Raw genomic sequence first — 24,441 nt, forward strand, 5'->3', positions numbered from 1 at the left:
GGCCACCGTAATCCCTGTGCGGTGCTTACCCAGGATTTGACTTCCCTGGAAGGAGAGACCGGGGTGTCTTTATGAAATATTGTTTTATTTACACCTATATACAACCTGAGCCTATAGTGGAGGAGCCACAGCATTAACACCCAGAAAGTCTTGCTTCTCCCATTGTCACAGCCTTGGATCCAAGCAGATATCCAGCAGGGCTCTCCCTCTCAGGCATCTGCCTGCAGCCTGCTTGTAGCCCAGTTCAAACATACAGGGGACTCCCCACTTACACAGGGGTTACGTTCCAGCCCCCCCTTGCAGAAGTGAAATTGTGTAAAGTGGGGAGCATCCTCTAAACACCTTTTAATTGCCCTCTTTTCCCATAGAATGTGCTCGTTACTTTAATGGATTGTGCTAGTCAATTTCTCTGCCTCGTTTCATTTGCCAGCCCTGGTCCTTCAAAATAGGAGATAGCTGAATTGTAATCTGATTTTATAGTTTTAACTCATTTTTAGTTTCATTGTATTAAGTCTCCTGCACACTGCTTAGAGACAACCATGGTAAGTGGTAAACAAACTGTTAAAGTAATTTTTAAAATGCACAGAGGCCCCAAAGCAGAAAGCACTGAATACACCAGAAAGGGCGGAACAAGGAACAAACGACCAGTAACATATTGTTTTGTTCCTCCTAAAGCCACCCTCCCCACCCCAAGAAAAGGGAAGAGACAGAAAGACATTTCTGAGTAAGAGTACCTCTTAGCTCAGCCTATACCTCTTTATGCTGCCATGGCCTCCAGTCTATATACTGTTATCACACTTCTCTGGACTCTTCAGGATGGTGGTAAGAACATCTCTCCCCCCCCCCCCCGCTTTTTCTGTCTAATCTCTCATTTGTTCCGTCTGGGAAAGCCTTTTCACTAGTCTCTTAAAGCAGTAGTATTTTCAACCATTTCTGCTGTATATGATCACTTCTCCCTTTCTCTATCCTCCTCTCTCCTGTTCTCCATCCACTTCACACCTTTATCTTTTAAACAAGAAAAATAAGAATGAAGCTGGTGCCATTGGGCTGATCTATCTTAGATTAGATAGAGTGTGGCTTGTCTGTGGGTCCAAATTAGTGGGTGTAAAATTGAATAATAGTTTGTTTTTATTCTCCTTCTCCCCATTAACTGATAAATGCAAGCTTGCCCTGAGTGTTCTGAGTTGAAAGTGGGAAGGGGAAATATTAACGTTTTGTAAATAATGAAATAATAAAACCCACCGACTGATGGTCAGTGCCTTAAGACAAGCAGTCTTTTAACACTTTCCAGAACTGACAAAGCAATCAAGCATTAATGGGTGTAGTGTGTGAACGTGTTACGTGAATATAGTGGTGCGTAGGGTTGCAGAAAGTATTCCAGCACTTTCCCCCCTCCCCCTCTCATTAAACTTGATGGGACTTTAGCTAACAATCAGTGATATTCCATGTATATATTGCTTATGTGCTCCAGATGTTTCACATACATTATCAGTTTTAATAATTCTTATAGCGTAGGGGTGGGAAAACTTTTTTTTTAAGTCCTGAGGGCCAGAGAGAGAACACTAAAGGGTTGCATTTGGCTCCTGGGCCTTAGGTTTGCCATAACTATTGTCTCTGGGCCAGAAGAGTTGATTGTTACCACACTGTCAGTAACAAGCAGTTTTCAATGAAAAAAACACATCTTAATTATGTTTAAAATAGCCAGAAATATGTAATATCCAGTTTGGGGCAATAGGGTTCACACTTTTAACCCGAATTGCACTTGGGGGATCAATACATCCGAAGTGTATTAAAATAGCTTTGGCCAGAGAATGTACAAAAATCAGTCAAGATATGCACGTTCCCCAAAACATGTTGGGGCTATGCATAAGGACTAGATAATGTACAAAATTCAGTCAATATTTGCACATTTCCCAAAGTCCGTTGGAGCATTTATATATTGATTGGGAAACAGGAACAATTTCCTCTTCATGGATGATGTGCACATTCTCTATGAGGCCTGGTGAATGTGCACAATGGCTGGTTGTTATACACATTAACCAGTAATCTAGCATTCCCCATAACACACACACACACTACAAGGTTGACTATGTGTTTGGGCTCATGGGGAGATCTTGCTTTTAAGAGGGAGTGGGGATCCTATGGGCAGGCTCTTGGATTCCTGTTGGGTCCTGCTTATGGGGTCATCAACAGAAATTAATAAGCAAGCCATACACAGCTATTTAATGTGTTTACACTGGTGAGATATCTTAAAAAATAAATCAAAATCACAAAGGTTCATGTGAACCCCATCACCATACAGCCTCACAGAGCAGTAGCAAAGACAGACATTGAGCACCCATCCACTACTTTCAGCTTTCTGGAGCATGAGACGAAAATCGACAATATGCTTGACGAAAGAGCCAGTTTTGAAACACACTCGCCCTGCTCCCATTATGTCTTTGCCATTAAACTGTAATGCAGAATTGCTGCAAACTGAGTAAACCGGCCACTTCCTCCCATCGCTTTCCACATACCAGAATTTCACATGAACAGTAGTAAGTGGGGGTGGGGGAAGAAGAGGAAGTCAGCGGCAGCAAAGATGATAAATTCCCACAGCATTCTGCTAATGGACTCTGCGTATCATTTGAAACTTGCTATTTCCAGTCCAGACAGCAGTTTTTAGAGTCAGCACAATCCTCTTTCTGTACTCCAGCACTTCGCTGGGCATCTCCCAGGTTGGGAATACCCAGAATTCCATTGGTGATATCTCAATTAATGGAACAGAGACAGCTGGCTCCCAGTTTGCCCTTGTGTGTAGCTTCTACATATGGCAGTAAGGCATGGGGGGGCAGATCTTCAGCTCCTTGTCTAAAACTTTGTGTAGAATATTTAATGTCAGCATTCAGATATTTAATTAGAGGTAAACATTTCTACAGATATAGGCTTTGGTTCATGCTTACCAGTCTACACACTGTGGGGGAGAGTGAGTGTGCTCTGCTGAATGTAAAGCTAGGTGCACTGTGAACTGTCTTAGTCAAAAAAGCAACTAGATTGTGGACTTGAGGTTAAGTCCACTATCTTGTGGTGTTGATCAATGGTAGATGCACACCTGGAGTATTGTGTCCAGTTCAGGAAGCCACAATTTAAGAAAGTTGAAAAGTTGGAACATGTGCAGAGGAGGGCAACCGAGATGATCAAGGGCCTGGAAACCAAGCCTGTTGAGGAATGGTTGAGGGAAATGGGTATGTTTAGCCTAGAAAAAAGGAGACTGAGATATGACAGCCATCTTCCAATATCTAAAGGGCTGTCACATGGAGGACGGAGCAAGCTTGTTTTCTCCTGCTCCAGAGGCTGGGACCCAAACCAATGGCTTCAAGTTACAGGAAATTAGATTCCGACTAAACATACAGAAGAGCTTTCTGACAATATGAGCTGTTCGGCAGTAGAATAGACTCCCTTGGAAGATGGTGGACTCTCCTTCCTTGGAGGTTTTTAAGCAGAGGTTGGATGGTCACCTGTCATGTATGATCTAGTTGAGATTCCTGCATTGCAGGGGGCTGGACTAGAATGACCTTTCCAGCTCTATGACTCTATGATCTAGCGGCAGATTCCAGAGTCATTTGCAGTAGATTGGCCAGAATTTCTGACTTCCAATAGTTTAACAAGAGCAACAGCAGGATGACTTTTCCAATCTAAATTAGACTGCTTTACTGAAGTTTCCATGAAAGGACTGAGCACTCATAGAATCAGAACTGTAGAGATCCTAGCTGCCAGAGGATCATTTTGTCCAGCCTCCTGCAACGCAAGAATCTCAACTAAAGCATCTGTGACAGGTGGTCATCCAACCTCTGCTTAAAAACCTCCAAGGAAGGAGAGTTCACCACCTCCTGAGGGAGTTCGAGTTCAGATCCTGAAAACAAATTGCTAGACACACAGTGTGTTCACCCTGTTCTTTAATTCTAACTCTGTCTTTTGTACCTGTCTCCAGCTGGTGGAGCTTTGGATTCTTGTAAAACGCTAAGTAGATCTGACAACCTGAAGTCCATCCACCCATGGTGTACACTCCTCTATTGTCAGACTACTCAATCTGTTGTCACCTCACTCCAATTCAGATATGGTAATATTTGCATCCTTCTTAAAGGCTGCTCTAGGCTATGGGCAGATGTTGCCAAAATATAGATGACTGAGCAACTTTTCTCAGTCTTGATAACTGTAAAAAAATAAAATTTTCCTCATCTTACAGGGACTCTCCACGTGTATAATGACAATCTAATCAAGATTGCTTTTGCCAATGAAGAAATCAATGCAATCTGCAAAACAAAAGTAATGTATAAACCAGATTATACAAAATTCATCCTTAGCTATTATCGGATTGACTCGGAAAGCAAGGAGATCACAGTCATGCAATCTCTAAAGTCTGTGGAAATTCCTCCCGGTCGTGAGAACAAGTCAGAGACATTAAATTATCCATTTAAAATAAAGCCCTTTATGCATTCCTCTGTTTCTGGTACCTACTACTGCAAAGCTCTTTGGATACTTAAAAACCAAGTAAGAAGGGGAAATGGGACATTTATCCTTTTCAGAGGTAAGTTCTTGAAGGCAAGTGAGCGGTGGTGGGTTGAACAACAACCGGGGGTGGGGCAGGGGTGGTCAATCTTGTGTAAAGGCATTTAAAACTTTTGCTACCTTTATTTGAATGTATACTATAAGCAGACAAATTACAATGTCTAATTGCAAACAAATCACAACCCCTTAAAGACCAACTCATTTATTCTGATGTAAGCTTTCATGGACTAGCAATTAGGTATAAGACCTTGAGTTCCTTGAAGGAAAAATGGGATAGAGATTTAAAACAATGAGCCTTGGCTCCCAGTTACCACTTATCTGCATGCTTGGTTTTCCTCATTTTCTTGCAGAAAAAGGATATACAGAGCCCCCTCTTACCATGTGGGTGTGCCTTATCACCATCACCATTATTTTGACTGTTGCAAGCATCATGGGAACTGTCCTGCTGTTCTGGAAGAGAGAGGCAAGTAATTCTTACTTAACATTGTGTTGCATTTGCTGCAAAATGCAAAAAGTTTTGCAACATCAACCATTCAGTAGTGCTGAATATTAAAGTCAGTTACAAAATGCTTGGAATGAGGGCTTCTACTGATTAAAAAAAAAATCTTACTTGATTAATCAAATTTTAATTTATTAAGATTGAGTTGATTAATCAGTTAAATCTGCATATGTTTGCATGTGGCCAACGTAATAGTTCTGGAGAAAAATGCATTATTTCTTTGTCTGTAGAAAGTGAGTATACAGGCATCATCTTATCATCTTCAAGAGGGACCCTCGCCTCCTGTGGGAAACGGATGTTCCCTACCATCTGCAGTTTTATATATGTACACACACACACACACACACACACACACACACAACTCATGTGAAAAAACATTTATTTAATTATTGAAGTGTTGCCTAATCAGGAATGCCTTTTTAGTTGATGAAAAAATGGTGTATAATAAAATAAAATGAACTTTTACTTAATTGAAGATTGCAGCCCTATTTGGAGCAGAAATTGATTATGTGTTGTATACCAAGAGAGTTCATATCATAGCACTGTTATGAGTATCCGTATGAGTATCATAGTACCAGTTTGTGGGCTTCTGGTCGGCCATTGTGAGAACAGGATGTTGGACTAGATGGGACTAGACGGGCCATTGGCCTGACCCAGCTGGCTCTTATCTTATCCTCATACTTCCCTTATCCTGACTAGTGGGAAGTCCTGGACAGCCTTTACAAGGTCAGTGTGTTCTTTGGAAGAGAAAACATTGCAGGCTTAGACTTGTGGTGACTTTGTGACAAAATGTCTACAGATTTGAAGGTTGATACTTATATTGTATTATTTATTAAATTTTGAACCTGCTCTTCTTTCCAAAGGAACCCAGGGTGGCAAACATCATACAACACAACACAATAAAATTATAATAAAAACATATTCAAATCATTTAAAAACAATTGGAAACATCAAAAACCACTAAGAACATTAAAAAAAGTAAAATGACCACATGCCTCACAGTTAATTTCAAGGTTATCAGGAGCAGTATATTTCGGCTATTTAAATGCTTGTGTGAACAGTAATGTTTTAAAATTCTTTTTTTAAGATAATAAGGAGGGCGATGAAGGTATCTCACCAGGCAGAACATTCCAGAAATGGGGAACAAGCACCAAGAAAGCCTTATCATGTGTGAGCTCCAACTGGGCAGCACCCAGCACCACCAACAGAGCCTGCCAATCATATGGCCTGAGTTGGTTGATATTGGGCAGACCCTCTCTTAGTTACTTGGGTCCAAAGCCATTTAGGGCTTTATATGCTAGAATTTACACCTCAATTTGGGCCTGGTAGCTCAACAATAATTCAAAAGCAAGCATGCACACCCAGTGCTAATCCCATTGACAACCTGAAAGGTGGAGATGACTGACTCACACTTCCATTGCTTTGAATGGGATATTAGATTTCCCATTGACCTCCATCAATATGCCTACCGTAGGGAAGTTTTAGCTGCAACCGACAGCCAGATGCCCTTGTGCTTCTGTAATAGTTCTGGGGCATTGCCTCTGAACTCCAAAGTTCATTATGTGGACAGTTCCTAAGCTTTGGTTTATTATTCACACCACAAAGGGGTAGCTGTATTCAAAATCCTTTGAAAGGTAAAGAATTAGGAAGACGAACCAAAGCTTGTACATGTTGAATTTATGCTTTGCCATTTATTCCCATTCATCGTATCCTCACAAATTTGTGGTGTGGCCTCAGTGGAGACAGATCAAGAAGTGCCCTGCTCAGAGGCCAGCCCCTCCACACACTTCAGGCAGCTCAGAACCTCCAGAGCCCTCATATGTTGTGAGTATTACTGTATATCAAGAATGACTTTTTGTAGCAGCCCTATTCAGAAGCCATTAAGTGTAACATGGTGGAGGCTCAAGGGGATGAATCCACTGCAAAGTTCTGCAGAGAGGGAGGTTTACCATGTCTAGCTGTACATGTGAAGGTTCCCTCTCTGTAGACCAGGGTTTCTCAAAGTGGTCAATATTGAACCCACCCCCTGCAGGGGTTGAAGGGACTATCCAGGCATTGGGAAAAGACCTAGGGGTCAAAAGGGGCCTGGAGTGGGAAAGAAATGTATGAGGTACAGTGTGAAAAATTTAATTAAGAACTATGAGCCTCAGAAATAAATGACATGAGCATGTACAGAGTGTACCTCCCTTGCTCTTCTGAACAACACTGAAAAAGGTTGATCACCAAAGAACATGGTTACTTACAGTAGGACTCTAATTCATAAACCTGCAGCCCAATATTCACATGTTTGCTAAAGCCCATCAGGTTTCTCACTGGAGAGTATGCTATATATATATTATTTTCACAGAATCATAGAATTGTAGAGTTGGGACCCCAAGAGTCATCTAGTCCAGCCCCCTGCAATGCAGGAATCTCAGCTAAAGCCTCCATGTTTAGCTAGTAGATAATCATAATGCTGCTAGATAATTCTGCAATGAATAACGCATCAACTCTGTCATTGAAAAGGAACTTCATGTTCACTTTCTATTACCAGGTCTTTTCTGTCAATTCCATCCCTTAAAAGAGGGATATATGCTATATTATTTAGTAAGCAACGGAGATGAAGAAAAGCATCTTGGACATCTTCAAATTTGTTACGTATTGTTGAAAGCTGAAGTGCTCTGAGCCACTGAAGATAAAACAGTAGAAAGCCATGCAGCTGTGCAGGAGGAAAATTGCTCTTGTGACCTGAGTGGGAAAGAGGGTTGAGCCGAGATTTGGATTAGATGCTTCTGGAAGTTGCATTCTATCCTTGACTATTAGATGCATGAGCAGTAGGTTTTAATTACGGTTTATGGTTACCAGTCAATTCAAGGGGTGGTTGTTACAGGTATCATTTCATCTTTCCTCTTGCTGTGAGAAAAGATGCACAGGGCATACTGTCATTTGATATCATGCTTTAAAATAACAGCTGAGACTCAAAGAACAGAGAAGGGAACTTTTATCTAGTTTTGTCAGGCCTGGGGTGTTGGCAACTGCCAGGAAAAAGGCAAGAGCTGTAAATCACAAGTTAGGAACTGGACACAGTGAATACTGTCATGCCTCATGAAAAGTCCCAGCTAGAACAGGAAGCTTGTACAGGCCTTTCTAGTCAGGGGCCATCCGTGGGCAGCCTGGGTGAAAGGAGCAATTTCAGGGCAAAAGCAGCTTTAGCTTCCCAGCAGGTGGGACATGGGGGGGGGGGAGGCTGAGGGGAGGTGGGCACAGTGCAAACATAGCAGTGAGAACACCCAAATGGCTGTTCTTACAATACTAAAAAGGCCTTGGGTTGTTCCTCAATGCACCTCTTTTCACTCTTGGGGTTCACATCATATTTTTGCTATTCTTTGCCTTCCCTACTTCTGTAATATCCCCCAGTCATGTTGCTACCTACTGCAGTGGTGAGATCATCTTTAATTTAGTTAATTCACATCCTCTGTCAGCTTAGGGTAGTGTATTCATGGTGTATTCATGGCTGCAGTCCCACCTAATAAAAAAACTTCCCATGAAGCCTAAATCTATTTGGGGGTCCTTTCATCTATGTCCCATTTTTCTCTCTTCCTGCCCTTTCCCATTGCAGTCACAGAAGGAGAATTGATTCTTGGACAATGCTGTGCGTTATCAGTTTGTTTTGAAGTGAGTGGTGGGAAACAGAGTTTGACAATTTGTTCTTTTCCTCTTGCTGCGTCACTGAGCCTTGCAAATCCTGCACGTTCCCCGTTCTTCTGTTAATGCCACCTGTCTTCCCTGCATGCTGAAGCTCCTCCCACCATCCTGTTGCTAGGGGAACTGCCACCATGACCATGGCAACCTGCCGTTACCATAAACACACATAAGTGCTGTTTTGGGTGCCTTTTTTAGATAAGAGACTTAACATCAATACATCTGACATACATATTTAGTGGCAAGATGTTTCATCTCTTTGCTTGTGCTTATTTGCAGACTCGGTTTCTCAGTTCTGGGTATTCTGAGCCTCTGCCTGGGGGGTGTAAAGAGCAGACCCCCCCCCCTTCTTCTCCAGCCTTTCTTAGTGATAACTAGGAGGAGCCTAAGCATGGCTATTGCGTTCTTAAGGCAATTGTTGGGGTTAAGCGTAGGGTGGAGTATTCTGCTGTATTTCCAAAAGATAAAAAAACTGGATCAGCTAATCCATTTTTCTTTTAATCACCTAAGCTGCAACCTTAAACACATTTACCAGGGAGTAAAGCACTGCTAGGCAATGTGATATGCACTTCCAGTGTAGAATAGTGGTTAGAGAATTGGACCTAGGACCTGGAAGACCAGGGTTCAAACCACCATTTGGGCATGAAGCTCACTGGGTGACTTTGGACCAGCCAGCGCCTCTCAGCCTATCATACCTCACAAGGTTGTTGTGGGGATTAAATGAGGATGGGGAGAACCATGTATGCCACCTCGAGCAAAAGGTGGGATAGAAATTATATAAATAAAGTATTTCCTTGTAAATATGCACAGGATTTTGTTGTTATATAGCTCTGTCTCAGTGTCAGGGAATGAGTCATTTTAGATTTGAATATATTTACATGAATCCCTTATGTAGCATAGTTATTACACACATTGAGTTTATAGTCAATGTCTCACACCAAAATATGCTGACAATTCATGACACTCCTATGAGGCAGGGAAAAAGCAGCTTACGAGATACATGAGGTCTCTGGCTAAACAGAGTTTCAAACCCAAGTCTAACACTCTTAACTGTTAGGCTGCAAACAGCTAATACGTATATAGGAATGATCTAGGCGTTATTTCCCCTTCCGCGAGAAATGACAATTCAAGTTAAAACAAATTAAATAAATCCCAATATAACTTAAACCCTGTGCAGAAAAGACTCTTGTCAGTTTTCTTTTCCCTCAGACTTTAATTCAAGGCTTGTAATATTATAAATGTTTGAAGCCTTGGTTTCTAGCGTTGGGCCAAGGTGTAGGGCATCAACAATGTTTGCTTGGTGCCCAAACTGGTTAATAATGCAGAGCCATTCTCATGAAGATTATTCCATTCTCAATTTCCCCTATCCTCACTTGGGAACCTTGGGGATGTACATAATTTAGGGCAAACCCCTGTGCACATTTACCTGGGATGAGAACAGTCTATTATTGAGATCCCAACATAGAAATATAAAACCATTGGTAGAAATTATAAGTTAATTTGTATGTATAGGATATTATGATTAACACGTGTCCTTCCCCTTCCTTCCTGCTTCAGGATTTAGGACCCCGGGAACCCGATGTCTATTTTGCGATTAATAAAAGTACAGATAGTCCATTGCACAAAAAGATGCCAGCAGTCAAGGTAAGTCTAATACTTTTATCCCCGTTCACTTCTGGGTTGGCTGCTGTTACGGAAGCCATATGTGTGATGGGAATGCTAGCAAGAACAAACACATTATAATCTGCAGATCCTGGCTCACCCAACTCAGCCAAATTACTTGTCACCATCAGTGGTATCTCCTGTCTGAATCCTCGACTGACAGGGCATGTGAGGTATGCTTCCTGGTGTTCTGAACACTGCATAGATAACTTCTACATGCTCAAGATTAAGACAAGCCACTTCTAATAATACATTTTATCTGGGTCATGTGTATCCACTACTAAGGCAGAAGCAGCTCTTCAGGGTCAATAAAGGATAAAATCTACAGGTCTGGGGCTGCTTCTCACCATTGCACTTTAAAAGTTCCTTGTGCTTCCAGATCAGCTTGTCAGGAAGGCACTGTTGATCCAGTTTTTCTGGAATGGTTCAACAGTAGCTTCTTCCCAGCAGGGCAACCAGAGGACAACTTTTAATCTAATTAAAATAGCCTGTGACCAGGTCAACCTGATATAACTCTTTCAAAACTTGGGTTGCATGTATATGTAACTATCTTGAACCGAAGGCATAACATAATGGTATGACCAGACTGAGGGCAAGTCTGAAAATGTATCCAGAAGTGGTCAGATTTTAGGTTTGCAGGATCTGCTTTGTTTTTCTCAGATTCACTAACCAGAAACAGGTGCAGAATAGTGGCTAAGGAAGGTGGATATTGATTTGATGGGGAAATTGCCTCCGAGGGCATGTTCCGTACTGTACCAGAAATGGAGTTCACAGACATTATTGATCACACACAAATTTTGGGTATCTCTCCCTCCCCCCAACATATTTCCCAATTTCAGCAGCCTAATTTAGAAGGGGGAGAAATGGTTTTGTTGCCACTATGCTTAACCCATTGGGAATTTTGCTGATCTGTAAATCATCTGGAGATCTATCTGTAAATCCCAGTCTGGCTTCTGGCTGGCTGTGCTCTACTCTATGGTGTTTCAGATTTTTTAAAAGAAAAATCTTGCCTCTCCATTGTTGCATATGCAATAAATAAAAACCATTGAAAAATGGAGTCACAGAAATCTCAATGTCCAACGGGCGCATACTTTGCCAAAACAGAACTCATTGAAAGAAGCAGGGAGCAAGTGCTGAAGAATTCACATCATCAAGGCTACAAAAAATCCAGTTAACCAACCACTACTGGTGCCTTTGAAATGAGATAGAATGGAAAAAATGAAAAGAGGGAGAGTACCTACATTTGCACATGCACAGTGCCCGGATAGTGCAGTCAAATTAATTCTGCTAAAGGTAAAGCAAAATTGCACTGTTAGCAACCTGCACATGAAGAGATTCTGGGTTATTATGTGTACTGTCATGTATGCTATGTATGTTGCCAGAAAATCAAAAGAGAATATGGCAATATCTCCAGTGTGGTGTAGTGGTTAAGAGCAGTAGTTTTGTAATCTGGGGAACCAGGTTCGCGTCTCCGCTCCTCTACATGCAGCTGCTGGGTGACCTTGGGCCAGTCACACTTCTCTGAAGTCTCTCAGCCCCACTCACCTCACAGAGTGTTTGTTGTGGGGGAGGAAGGGAAAGGAGTACGTTAGCCGCTTTGAGACTCCTGAAGGGGAATGAAAGGCGGGATATCAAATCCAAACTCCTTTTCTTCTTCTTCCTAGATCAGCCAATCCTGAAAAGGTTTTCAATCTTTCGGGTTTCACAGAACTCTTCATCAGGCAAATTGAGGGTTCAGACAATTAAACAACAATATAATTTAGACCCTTATACTTTGAATTAGCAATGTGCTTTCTGTGTATTAGAACACTATGTAGTAAGAATCTCCTGTACCTCTTCCAAAATAGAGGATATTTCATTATGAGCTAATTCTTCTAACTCAAGTTAGAAAGGGAACATTTGTACTTGACTGTCATTTATCTGGTGTCTTGTTTCTATGCTTGGCTCTGAAAACATATAAAGGTTGCCAGCGCATCTCTCTCTAGACAAGTCCAATTGGAATGCCAGCTGCTTAATTTCCAGATTATGCCTATATTGCTCTTGGGGCCAATTTGGATGTTGGTTGTTCTCTGGAAATAGCAGATGTGGAGTCAAATGCAACTCAGCATACCCACAGAAATATAATGTGTGAATTAGAATCGTGTGGATTTCATCCATGCACTAAAATGTGTTTCGGAGTACACACATCAGAGTACAAGTGAGACCCATTGTTGCTGGGTATTATGTCACTTTTTTGGTGGATATGCAGAAACATGAGTGATTCCCATATCTGCCAGAAGAAAGTAACCTCTGAATTGCCACTTGCCAATGTTACGGTAAACACATGAAGCCAAACTGATGACTTTGACAGGTTAGACCTTCAATGTTTTTTTAAACTGAAGAAGGGAATAGAAAAAATGAACAACAAAAACAACAACAGTATGGTAAATACAGAACCTCCATTATTCTGTATGAACGTCTACACACACTTCACTTCACTGGACTCATAGCATTCAGTATTACATGCCACCCCCTTACCCAGGGCCTGTGTTTCCTGTGTTTAGAGCTCATTATCTCTAAATCAGAACAAATGGCAATTCACTGAAAACCCAAATTGCTGTTTGCTCCAAATGAGTGCTAAAGAGTGGGTTTCCTTGGGGGAAAGCAGTAGGACAAGAGGAATGTGGATAAGCCCTAACTACCTGAGGGTTTCTTTTTCACATGTCTATACCTTGTGAAGATATCCTGAACTGGTAATGTTAGGGGTTTGTAACATCCATATGAAAGTTCCCTTCTTGGATGTCATCCAGGTCTTCATGGCCTCCCTAACAGACCTGCAGCTATCCCATGTATGAGGTCCTGCTCCATTGCTACATAAACCTGGGTTGAAAAGTAAGAGGTGCAAGTTCTCACAGGAACATAGAAAACTTCCTTATAGCAGGTCAGACTATTTCCCCATCAAGGTCAGTATTATCCGCTCGGATTAGCAGTATCTCCTCAGGATCTCTGGAGGAGATTTTCCCCATCACCCACTACCTGATTTTAAACTGGAGTTGCTGGGGCCTAAACTTGGGACCTTGTAGATGCAAAACACATTCTCTGCTGCTGAGCTATGGCCCTTTATTACTTCTTGTGGAACGCATACCACAACGCACATCACAATCAAGCTTGCTCTATGTTCCGCTTTAGAAAATTGGTGAAGACTTTATTCTAGCAAGCTTATGGGGGCACTGGTTAAAACATTTAAACTGTAAATGTTTAAGTGAAGTATTAGCTATTTTTTAATCTGCACATTTTAATATTTTAAGGTTCTTTTAAAAATTTTGTTTTATTTCATTTCAATACCACTATATATATATATATATATATAGGTTTTGGTGTCTTCGGGTGTCTTCCCGTGTAAGAGTCGGGGTGTCTGGGCGACGTTTCGACGAGGTCTCACTCGTCATCTTCAGGCTGGTGCTTTCGGCTTCTTGTTACTGGAACAGAGCAGAATCTGGTGTTTGAGTTCCTATAAATACTGTTGAGGGGTGTGGTGTATAGCCTCCAACGTTCTAGGCTCTAGAACGTTGGAGGCTATACACCACACCCCTCAACAGTATTTATAGGAACTCAAACACCAGATTCTGCTCTGTTCCAGTAACAAGAAGCCGAAAGCACCAGCCTGAAGATGACGAGTGAGACCTCGTCGAAACGTCGCCCAGACACCCCGACTCTTACACGGGAAGACACCCGAAGACACCAAAACCTGCATTCCTGTACCCGTGAAAATCTACAAAAGCATATATATATATATATATATATATATATATATAATCTCAAAGCAGTTTACAGCCTACATAAAAACATCAAATAAAACATTCCAGGATCAAACACTCCAAAAGAAGCTCAAATACAAAATGTACAAAGCAACATAATTAATAGGAAGCTAAAATATTATCTTAAATATTTCAAAATAAGACCTTACTAAAGGAGGTCAAATATAGAATACACATTCAAAACAGGATAATTAGCAAGAGAATAAAATATTATTTTTCAATATAGAACCTACCTGCTGCCGCCGGTGGTGATTCATGGTGGCCGATGGCTGTAGGAATGCAGTCTCGATGGCCTGGGTCGACTCTACACTAAGCGACTTGGGTGCCAGCAGAACAAGCAAGGGGGTCTTCAAGTCTCCATGTGCAACACTAAGTGCACACTTTGCAGCACGCTTGGTACATCACCCAGGTGCTGCCTAGGCAGCTTTTCACTCTGCAGACGATTGCAGAGTCTCAGTCTGATGGCAGTCACCTGGAACAGAGTGCAGCCACACCTCCTTTCCAACAAGTCCAAGCCCAGTTTTAACTGCTATCTTGTTTTTATGGGATGGATCCCTCTGCCAATTGAAAGGGCTCTTTATATTTGTGGACAGGGTTCTGCTTCACTAACTGGATGTTCCTGCACATGAGGGGGAGCACTGAAACATTCTGCACTGCTCTTTTGAAGCAGTAACGGTTGTAGCAAATAAATATTTACTTCCTATTAGGGCTGCATCCATGGCATGTCCTACAGTTCATCTATTCCAGAGACTGATTGTACCATTATATATGGGGTCCTCTTTTCCAGAACATAATGGTTTTTTACCCCTCCCCTTCCAATTTACAGGTGTCTAGACAGAAAACGCAAGAAATCACGGATGTGTATGAGAACAATACAGAAGATTTGTATGAGAACATCTAAGGAGAGAGAGCTACACTGCACAGTCCTGCCTTTCTCCAGAGCTCAAAAGAAGGTTCTGAATTCCCAACATGGAACAAGCCGTACATGCAAAATGTTCTACTGATGTAGATACAGGTAATACTGATACACATCAACACATGGAGCAGCCCAATATTGTTCCTAGAAAATCCAGCTCTTTAAGACATGCTTTCTACTGAAGAGAATGGGCTAAGAAAGTGGGAATGGGAGCATCATGCAAGAAGAGAGAGATTTGGGAGAAGAAAATGGGAATCTCCTGAGTTAGCTATGATTTTTTTAAAAATTATTTATGATTTTCAATTATATACATTTCACTAGTTTTACAATCATTCTAACTCTACTTCCTCCTCTTTCTGTGGTTCCTTCAATTTATTTTTTTACATTTCCTACATATTATAAATTAACTTAACTTACTCATTTATTCATCTACTTTAAATCTTATAAAATTGCATGTTATTACAATAATCCTGCCACTGTTCTTATCTGTTTACAGTTTGTTTGTAGATATTCAATAAACCATTTCCATTCTTTTATTTAAAAATTGTCATCTTGATTTCTTATTTTTCTGGTAAGTTTCGCCATTTCTGCATATTCCATAACTTTTTGTATCCATTCTTCTTTTGTCGGGACTTCTTCTTTCCATTTTTGGGCAAATAACATTCTTGCCACTGTGGTCGCATACCTGAATAAACTTCTATACTGTTTAGGTAGTTCTAAACAATTAATAAAAAAGGGCAGATGGCCATGCATTAGATTTTTGTAATGAAGTCAGATACTTAGACCTGTGCAATTATGATAAAATTCAAACTGACCTGGAGGTTTCTCTCAGTTTTAGACAATATTTTGTGTTTGAGAGAAGAGGGGCACACTAATATTGCAGCCCCAAGAGGCCTTGTTTAAGCCACAGCCAAAAAGACTATTATAAGTGTTCTCAATATATACAAATATTCTGCCCATGAATCAAGGACATTTTGTTTGTTTGTTAATCTTCAGAAATGCATTGACATAAGAAACAGCAAAACTTTTTACTTTTTTCTATAGCTTAGAAGTCTGCGGGCTGGAACCATCTTATTTGCTAACTTTATGTTGGCTGTTCTTTGAGCCTTTTGGGCTGAAGAGCAGGGAAAAAATGCTTTGTATAATAAATATAGGTTATTAAATGTTACATGTTTCCTAGAACACCCACTTAACAGCAAATCCAAAGAATCCATTTTGGCATTGTTAACGGAGAAATCTGAGGGCTCCATTGGACAAAACAAAACAAAAAAACAAAACAAGGACACCAGCCAGGAATACCAGAGCAAAACAGCAGTCAGTAGGCTTGGTCTTTATTGAAGACTGTTGCGACAGGACTCCCACCTGCCACAAGGTGAAACAAGATGGAAGTCCCGAACAAAAGAGAAACCAAACTTTTATTAGCTGCTAATCCCCATGTTACACCCCCCCCAAACTACATCACTAATACATCATGGTTACATCATGAAAGGGGAGGTCTGGTGGCAGTACAGTGGTGCCTCACAAGACGAAAATAATCCGTTCCGCGAGTCTCTTCGTCTAGCGGTTTTTTCATCTTGCGAAGCAACCCTATTAGCGGATTAGCGCTATTAGTGGTTTAGTGGCTATTAAAGGCTTAGCGGCTTAGCGGCTAAAAGGCTATTAGCGGCTTAGCGGCTTAGAAAAAAGGGGGGAAGCAAAAAAAATCGCAAGACTCGCAAGATGTTTTCGTCTTGCAAAGCAAGCCCATAGGGAAATTCGTCTTGCGAAGCGCATCGAAAAACGGAAAACCCTTTCGTCTAGCGGGTTTTTCGTCTTGCGAGGCATTCGTCTTGCGGGGCACCACTATAATCTGAGCATCCTGGACCCTGCCTCATGGTTCCCCTTGCCAAACACCTATCAAGTGTAACAAAAGAGATATTTACATTTCCCTGTTTCCCAGCCAAGTTAATCACAACCTTTTGTCTTCATCTGGGTTTGTTATTTCTGGAATGGCTACCTGTCTGGCACTCAGGTATCAGGATGCTCAGGCAGAGGGGCTGCTGAGTAGCTGAGCTCACATGTCTATATGAATTTCTGAAGTTTTCCCAGTGAGCCAGTACATAGATACATTTATCAGTGAATTGTTACATTTGGTATTGTTCAGCAGAGGCCCTTTGAATAGATAGGAAGAAACTGTGATGAAGTGTTTTGTGGGGACAAATCACAAAAGTCACAAAAGTGATTGTGCTGATTTTGGTAGTGGGCTGCATGTGCATGATATCTGCTGGAGGGACAACCCCCCCCCCAACCCATACATAAATTCCTGCAACACTGTCCCTCAGGAAGAAACTACAGATTCCAATGAGGAGCTATATTAGTTTCTTGCAATGAAAAACTTAGTCCTATAGCAGGCTACTATTAACAGATTTTAAATACTATTGCTTTAACAGATATATTAATACCTGTCCTTGTGAAAATAAAACTTATTTTATCAGATGCATAACATGGGCAGGAAAAGTATATAACGTGATTTTGTATGTCATAAAATGTAATCAGATATTCAGATTTTGAACAGGGGGGCTGAAAGACAAAGGAAAGCTTGCTGATAGCAGACATAAACTACAGGAATCTGATCCAATCAGTCAACTGAAGTTAATTTGTGACTGACATCAATATGAGCTTGCCATGCTCATCTGATAACACGCAGTAGGGATATAGTGAAGCTTTAGTGGAGAGCATTATGAATATGAATCAGCAACGGTGTTACCATTGGGAGGAAAATATACTGAGTTGCATTAACAGAAATGTCACACACCAGAAATAAAAATAATATGATTCTACCTGGTACAAACTTGGTTGGCCTCAGCTGAAGTGCATTCAGTTAAACATACCATAAGAAGTCTACAAACTAGTCAGGATCCAGAGTTCTACAGTTGCGGTTTTAAGAGTGGGATGCAGACATTAGGCCTTCACAGTATAGAGGCAGAAATAGTGAAGACTTGACAGCAATCTGAAATATCTTCAGAGCTGCCACAAAAAAGGGTTGAGGGGAAGGAATGTTTATCAGAAACCCAAAGGAAAGGACAAGAAGCAGTCAAGAAATGTACAGTTGGATGGAACAAGAGATGACGTAAGTTCTCCAGCACTGGCTTTGAAAGAATTTGTATATTTCACGAATGGATTACAACTAGCAAACTCTGCCATTGTGTCGTGTTTTGTTGCCAGAGGATACTCATCCCTTCCAGGTATTTTAGATGGGTTTTCTTCACCCCCTCCACCAGTAATACAGCCTGTACAGAAGGGAGAGGGAGGATGGATTTAAGAAAAGCTGTCCCTTAAGCCACCAGATGGTGCCCTTGATTCTCATTGGCTGTCTTCTCTGTAAGTCGTTACCTCTGCCAAGATCTTGTGCTGCTCCTTCCACTAGTGGAATCGTATACATTTAGCCCACAGCAAATGCAGTCAGCTTGTTTATCTGTAATATTACTGCTTCCCATAATAGTTGTGATTATGCCTGTTTGGACACAGGTGTTTCACCAAGTATCACGCTACAACATGAAATAGTAAGTTCAGGGTACAGGCTGAATGTCAGCAATAACATCTTCACTATTCCATACCATTCTAATATTAAGCTTTCAGATGGCATGTTTATATACTTTCATGGTGGCATGGACTGAGACAGGTCTACCTACTTATCACAGAAACATAGACACTAAAATGGTTTGGCCTAAGGGTTAGACCAACAGAGGCTACTGACCTTACTCAAAGCACTGAACAAAGTCTTCTGAAGTAAAAAGGACTGTTCTTCCACAACTCTTGAGGATTAAGCTCCAAAGTAACAAGGCTTAGGTCCAAGCTATCTGAAAGACTGCATTCCCTGATGTGCACCTGCCTGGGTTTTGAGATCTTCAGGGGAGGCGCTTCTTTTGGCCCTGCTCCTCTCACAGGCATGCTTGATGGGGATGCAGGAGAGGGCCTTCTTGGTGGCTGCTCCCAGACTTTGGAATTCCCTCCCTAGAGAAGTTAAGCTGGCTTCCTCCTTGCTGTCCTTCTGCCAACAGGTGAAGACTTTCTTTTGACTGCTTTTAATTAAAGGGCTGGTGCTGTGCTGTTTCTATTGTAATTATTGGTATGTTTTAAACAGATTTTATATATGATTTTAATTCTATCAATGTTTAATTGTATTTTAATGATTTAGCCTTCTAAGTTTTTAGTGGTTCTTGCTTTTATCTGTAAACTGCCTTGAGTCCCATTAGGGAGAAAAAGCGAGGTATAAATAAATATATAATGAGGATGAAGAAGAAGAAGATAATTTTGTCCTACTTTGTCTATGGCATCTCATTCACCAACCACATGTTCGTAAAGATCTTGATGCGGCATTCTATCAGCTACCATAGAGATGGAAAATAAAGAGATAAGATGCAAAATTCCTGTCTAACAGCATAGTGCAATTGTTGGGAGAGTACAAATATTTTCGTCTATTAATAATAAAATGTATATTATTAGCAAGAGTAAATTCCCGCAACCATTAAGAGTAGACCTGCCATAAAGATGTCTGTGGACCACATCTGGAGGTTCTCAAAACCTTCTTCAAAGGCATCTCTAATTTATGAGGAAGTTACTGTTTATTATAAATTTCTTTCAAAAATCAATCACATTTTTCATCTAACCATATAATGCATTAAGTAAAGCATTCTACACATCAGTCCTGAGAAACATACCACAAATGTTAAAATATATAATATATATAATAACAATCCCTGTTAGGATATGTTTACGTTACTGCTCACTTCGTATCCAGTTTTATAATCAGATTGAAACTGCTTTAAGAAAACACAAGCCAAAGAGCAATATTTGTCAAGAAACCACAAAATCAATATGGATCATGGCCAATGTTGTATGAAGGTGGCTTCAAAAAGGGGCAGACTGGATGAGAAAAGTAAGCAGTTATATGAAAAGAATATAAATCTGCTCCAGCAGAGCAATCTTCTGCCCACAACAGAGCGACCCCTTGGGAAACCTGATTACTTTATATAAATTAATATTGTTTTTCGTGAATTTTAAAATATAGTGTCATGCTTCCTTGTTAGCTGCCTTTGATTTGTATCCTGAAAGACTATAAAAATAACCACTGGTAGTAATAATTAAGAATGATAATATTTACGTGTCCCAAAGGTTAGTTTGTGGTGCAAAAGTAGCTAAATATAAAATTATTTGATTTGTTCTCTATTGAATTGTATGTTTATTATCGCATGTAAGCATGTTATCTGTATAATGCAGAGGTAAAATGTGTCTCTTCTCATATGTTTTTGGACACCAGACTCCCATCAGCCCCAGCCAGCATGTCCAATGGTTAGGGGAGGTGGGTGTTGCAGTCTGCCAACATCTGGAGGGTCACAGGTTCCCCCGCCTGTTTTGAGGTATGTTTTATTCTTGGCCATGGGACATGATGGAAAGGCACCTTGTTGATGACAATCTTTTGGTGGTGTGGATGCTATAACATGGTGTGGCCCAAATCTAGCATTCTTTCAATCTATTTCTGATTGATTCCTGATAAGATTTCTGGGGTCCCATACTGGATAATTTCATACTAGGACAAATATTTTGCTAAGGTACCTCACAGAAGGCAGGTTCCCTGATAGCATGGACATATGATTTTGAATAACCTTAAGCGTAAACATTACTTTGCTTTAAATCCCCGTTTGTTTTATTCTGACTGCGGAAGGATCTCTGAAGTAGAGAGTGAATTCAGATCTGCAGAAAGGAAAATGGGCCAATTTCCAGGAACTAGTTTTTAAAATTTCTTTGTTAATTTTCATAAAATCTATATACTGCTCCATCAAACAAACAAAAAACCTCGAAGTGTTTTTTTTTTTAAATCAAGAATTAAAATCAGTGCTTTTTTTCTTAAAAAAAATATTTAGGGATATTACTCTCATTTTCCTACTTGTACTGAAATACTGCCCCTCAATGAGGCCAAACCTAGATTCACAAAATGTTAGGGGTATGCGTACCCTTGCATCCCCCCAGGAAAAAAAAAAGAGATTAAAATTATCACAAAAATATTACAAACTTATTTAAAAACATACAAAAAGTTTAAACCACACTAGAATAGACTAAAACTAATTAAACCTCCTACAAATGTTCTAAACGTGCGGGTAAGCTTATCTACCCGCCGAAAATAATATTGTGAAATCGCCTGCCTGACATCAATAAGCAGGGAGTTCAGTTAGCACGGTCAGGAAAAATCAGAGCAAGGTTTTTTGTGTGTGTGTTTTGGACACGTGCTGCACTGAGGCAGAAGCGACCCGGCTTTTTCTGCTGCCTTCCCAGACTCGGTTCGAGGTCCTCTCTGCAAAGACTTGGGAAGCGGGGACGGGAGAGGGCAAAGGAAAAGGAAGAGCATATAATATAGATTTGCACGTCTGTACATCTGTGTGTGCGTGTGGTGGGGAGAGAATTGCCCTCCTACTCTTCAAGGCATCACTGTGAGATGCCAGACCCTAATCAACAGCACCGGTACCTCCAGGCTCGATCCTCATCTTCAGCCCCGGCTGCCGCGAAGAGAGCCAAGCCCTGGCAGCAGCGGCAGCCGCGCTCCTCCTCTCTGTCATCAGCCAGTTTGGCCTGACACATTGAGTAAAGGCAGCCGAGTATTGTCCTAAAAGCAGAGGGGGGGGGGATAGAAAAAAAGAGAGAGAAAAGGAGGGGTGGGAATAATTCAATCAATCACATGACTTGACAGGATTTCTAACCATTTCCTTTTTGTGTGTGTGCAACAAAATCATATATATATATATATAAAACCACACACACAGCCCCCCTCCCTCCCCCCCACAGACGCACACACAAAGGAGCTAAGATGGGACAATAAGGAAGCATCTCAAGGTAAGAATGTCCTCCTGGAGGAAAGTGATCTTTACAGGCTCCAAAGATCATTCGTCCTCAGGCTACATCGCTTGGGGGCTGGGGAGCGGGGCTGGCTCGGTCTTCCTGCGGCTGATGTGCCCAAGGTCCTCAGCAGAGGGGAAGGAGTCGTGACAGGGGAGAAAAAGCTGCTCCTACCATGATTGCTCCGTTTCCCACGTTTCCTTTTTGTGTGTGTGTGGCTGGGGGGGTGGGTGGAAGAGAGATGTAGGCGGAAGGGGCGCGGGCAAGACTGCTAAGCTCTTGGAGGTGTGATAGAAAAACTTCCCTTCCCGAACTACTCAGGTTTTAATGGCTCGATAGCAGGAAATGTGGAAGGAGAGGTATCCAGAGCGAATTCCCATGGGGGAACTCCTGGGATCGGGGGGGGGGAGGAGAGGAAGAACCCCAGAAAGTGGAAACAGTTTTTTAAAAAACACGACCTCTCTCTTAAAGTGCGTCAAATAGGATGAATATAACATACACATATGAAATGGATTTCTTCTCGTCTCCTTCCCCCATCCCGGAATTTTGGCAGGTTAAGAAAAACAAAACAAACTCTTTCATTTGACTGCGCGGGAAATGAAGCAAAAATGAAAAGACTCATCATCTCGGTGGTGATGAGTCTTGAAGGAAAAAGACACCACCACCCCTTTCAGTGTAACCTGAGCCCTTCCCCCTTTTGGAAGGGATTTGAAGAGCAGGCTGTTGTTGAAATGTATTATTGAAGGCAGAGGGAGGGAAGCGGTTAGTGGGGATCTGTCGAGCTCACGTTTCACATTCTTTAGCAACCTTCCTTCAGTTAAGTGTGAGGGACGCACGCGCGCGGGCTTTCAACAATCCCAGCGTTTAACCCCTGGGAACAGATCTTTGCCTTTCTCTGCTTTGAACCAAAGACTTCTCAGACCCGTGTAAACAATGCGCGGGCGCGCGAGTATGCAGGCGGTGGGGAATGCGGGGAGGAGGGCGAGTCCCCCCCCCCACGCAGCTATGGAGGAGGTTGAGGGTGGAGTGACTGTTGAAAGCTCTTCAAAGATCCGAATGGAATATATTTTTCTTCGGTGATATTTTCCATCTGCCGCAATTTATCCTTGCTTGACTCGTTGCCAGTTGTGAAACGACTAGGTATCTCTTTTGCTCTTGTCCAGCCATCGTTATCGACTTGAAATTCTATAACATTTTAACTGCCTTATACTCAGACCATGGGTCCATGTAGCGCGTTGTCTCCAGTGGATCTGTGCCAGCCTTAACTGGAGATATTTGGGATGGAAATTGGGATCTTTTTAATGTAAAGCATGTGCTGCCCCATGGCCCTCTCCTACTGAGGACTCAAACATTGCTGTTTAAAGAAACCCTTTTAACTCTGCCCCCTGCAACCTTAGGTCACATTCTTATTTACGTGGTGAATTGTTATTCCCAAAGGAGGAATATTTGGGGAGCTATTCCCAATATATATTTCAGTTACATGTCAAAGTCCCTTGACTTTTCTAATACTTCAGCTGCACTTGTTCAGATAAGTGTGTATCGAAAGGAATATTGAATTATCCAGTTCAAAAATCCATGGGGTTGAGTTGCTCAGGGACACTTTGTAAGCTATGGAAAGGCTGCAGGCTGAAAAGATAACCATAGTGTGTTGATGGATTGGTGCCCAATGGGGATGTGGTTGGTTGTGATGATAGCAGAGTTGGTTGTAACAGTTAAGCAGAGGGGTGTAGGGTTGTCCTTACACCAAAACATCACTGCTTCGTGTTGTGTAAAATCATGCCTCTTGATTTCAGAAAGCTACAGCTCAGTAGAAGTCACTGCAGGTTTGAAGGAACCCTTTCCTCTCAAAAATTTCTCACCCAAATTTAGTGTTGAGGGCCTGGGCTGGGGAGAAAATTACTATGACTAAGGGCCTGACTTCTTTCTATACAGGGCTGCTAACCTAAAGGTGTTCACAAGAAATAAAATAAAAGCCCCCCCACCCCACCAAAGAATACATGTTGTAATGCATTTTGACCCATTTCATTCTTCCTACCCAAGTCATTGACCTGGAAGTGAGAGTTTTATGTATGATGAAAAGTTGAGAAGAGATGTAAATACTTCCTGAAACTGTGAAAATGGGAAATCCTGGGTTTATTAGACAAGTCAGGAGCAGAACTTTGTTGGCATCCATCTATCTTGAGACACAATGCAGTGTGCCTCCAGGGGTGAAGTAAAACCACCTTGTTTTTGCTGTATTAGCAGCACCAAAGTGACCTCTCAGGGGCACAAGCCCGGGCAGTGTATGTGGAGGTTCTGGGCTGCTCCAGGTTGACGATCCCAATGTGCCTCTCACGTCCCTCTACAGCACAGCTTTCTAAACTGTGTGTTGCGAGTGCGACACATTAGTGTGTCGGCTGCAGCGTGTAGGTGTGTTGCACAAACGCTCCCCATTCTCCTCCTGGGGCTGGAAAGGGGTTAGTTTAACC

At 41.6% G+C, this 24,441-nt stretch overlaps 2 protein-coding genes and 1 long non-coding RNA gene across 11 annotated transcripts in view; 2 read left to right on the plus strand and 1 right to left on the minus strand.

Annotated features, from left to right (window-relative positions):
- Positions 1-693: 693 nt before the first annotated feature.
- On the plus strand, positions 694-16,332 carry NFAM1 (NFAT activating protein with ITAM motif 1). The gene is made up of 6 exons (XM_082240045.1): positions 694-822; positions 4,226-4,567; positions 4,899-5,011; positions 6,785-6,871; positions 10,286-10,372; positions 15,014-16,332. Exons 1-6 carry the CDS (start codon positions 768-770, stop codon positions 15,086-15,088), a joined length of 759 nt encoding a protein of 252 aa, XP_082096171.1. The 5' UTR covers positions 694-767; the 3' UTR covers positions 15,089-16,332.
- LOC309541861 lies at positions 817-22,730 on the minus strand. 4 transcript variants are annotated; one of them, XR_014223981.1, is made up of 4 exons: positions 22,473-22,730; positions 21,606-21,743; positions 4,927-4,998; positions 4,204-4,292 (listed from the first exon to the last, which is right to left on the minus strand). It is a non-coding gene; the product is annotated as an uncharacterized lncRNA (long non-coding RNA). The 4 variants fall into 4 exon arrangements; XR_014223979.1 differs by lacking the exons at positions 4,204-4,292; positions 21,606-21,743; positions 22,473-22,730 and adding exons at positions 817-2,850; positions 14,421-15,003; XR_014223980.1 differs by lacking the exons at positions 4,204-4,292; positions 21,606-21,743; positions 22,473-22,730 and adding exons at positions 817-2,856; positions 14,421-15,003.
- TCF20 (transcription factor 20) overlaps positions 21,746-24,441 on the plus strand; it is a 198,012-nt gene continuing 195,316 nt past the window's right edge. For 4 of the 6 annotated variants that reach the window (XM_082239968.1, XM_082239972.1, XM_082239979.1 and 1 more), the window contains exon 1: positions 21,746-21,970. The gene's annotated coding sequence lies outside the window, so the exon portion shown is untranslated. The remainder of the gene's footprint in view (positions 21,971-24,441) is intronic. The other 2 variants (XM_082239973.1, XM_082239974.1) reach the window with 2 other exon arrangements.

Source organism: Podarcis vaucheri, assembly GCF_965113315.1.
Source record: "Podarcis vaucheri genome assembly, chromosome: 10".
Taxonomy (NCBI): domain Eukaryota; kingdom Metazoa; phylum Chordata; class Lepidosauria; order Squamata; family Lacertidae; genus Podarcis; species Podarcis vaucheri.

Coding starts and splice junctions, on each gene's coding strand:
- NFAM1 (XM_082240045.1), top strand. CDS start 768: ATGGCCTCCAGTCTATATACTGTTATCACACTTCTCTGGACTCTTCAG. Junction 4,568..4,898: donor GACATTTATCCTTTTCAGAG/GTAAGTTCTTGA, acceptor ATTTTCTTGCAG/AAAAAGGATATACAGAGCCC. Junction 10,373..15,013: donor AAAAGATGCCAGCAGTCAAG/GTAAGTCTAATA, acceptor TCCAATTTACAG/GTGTCTAGACAGAAAACGCA.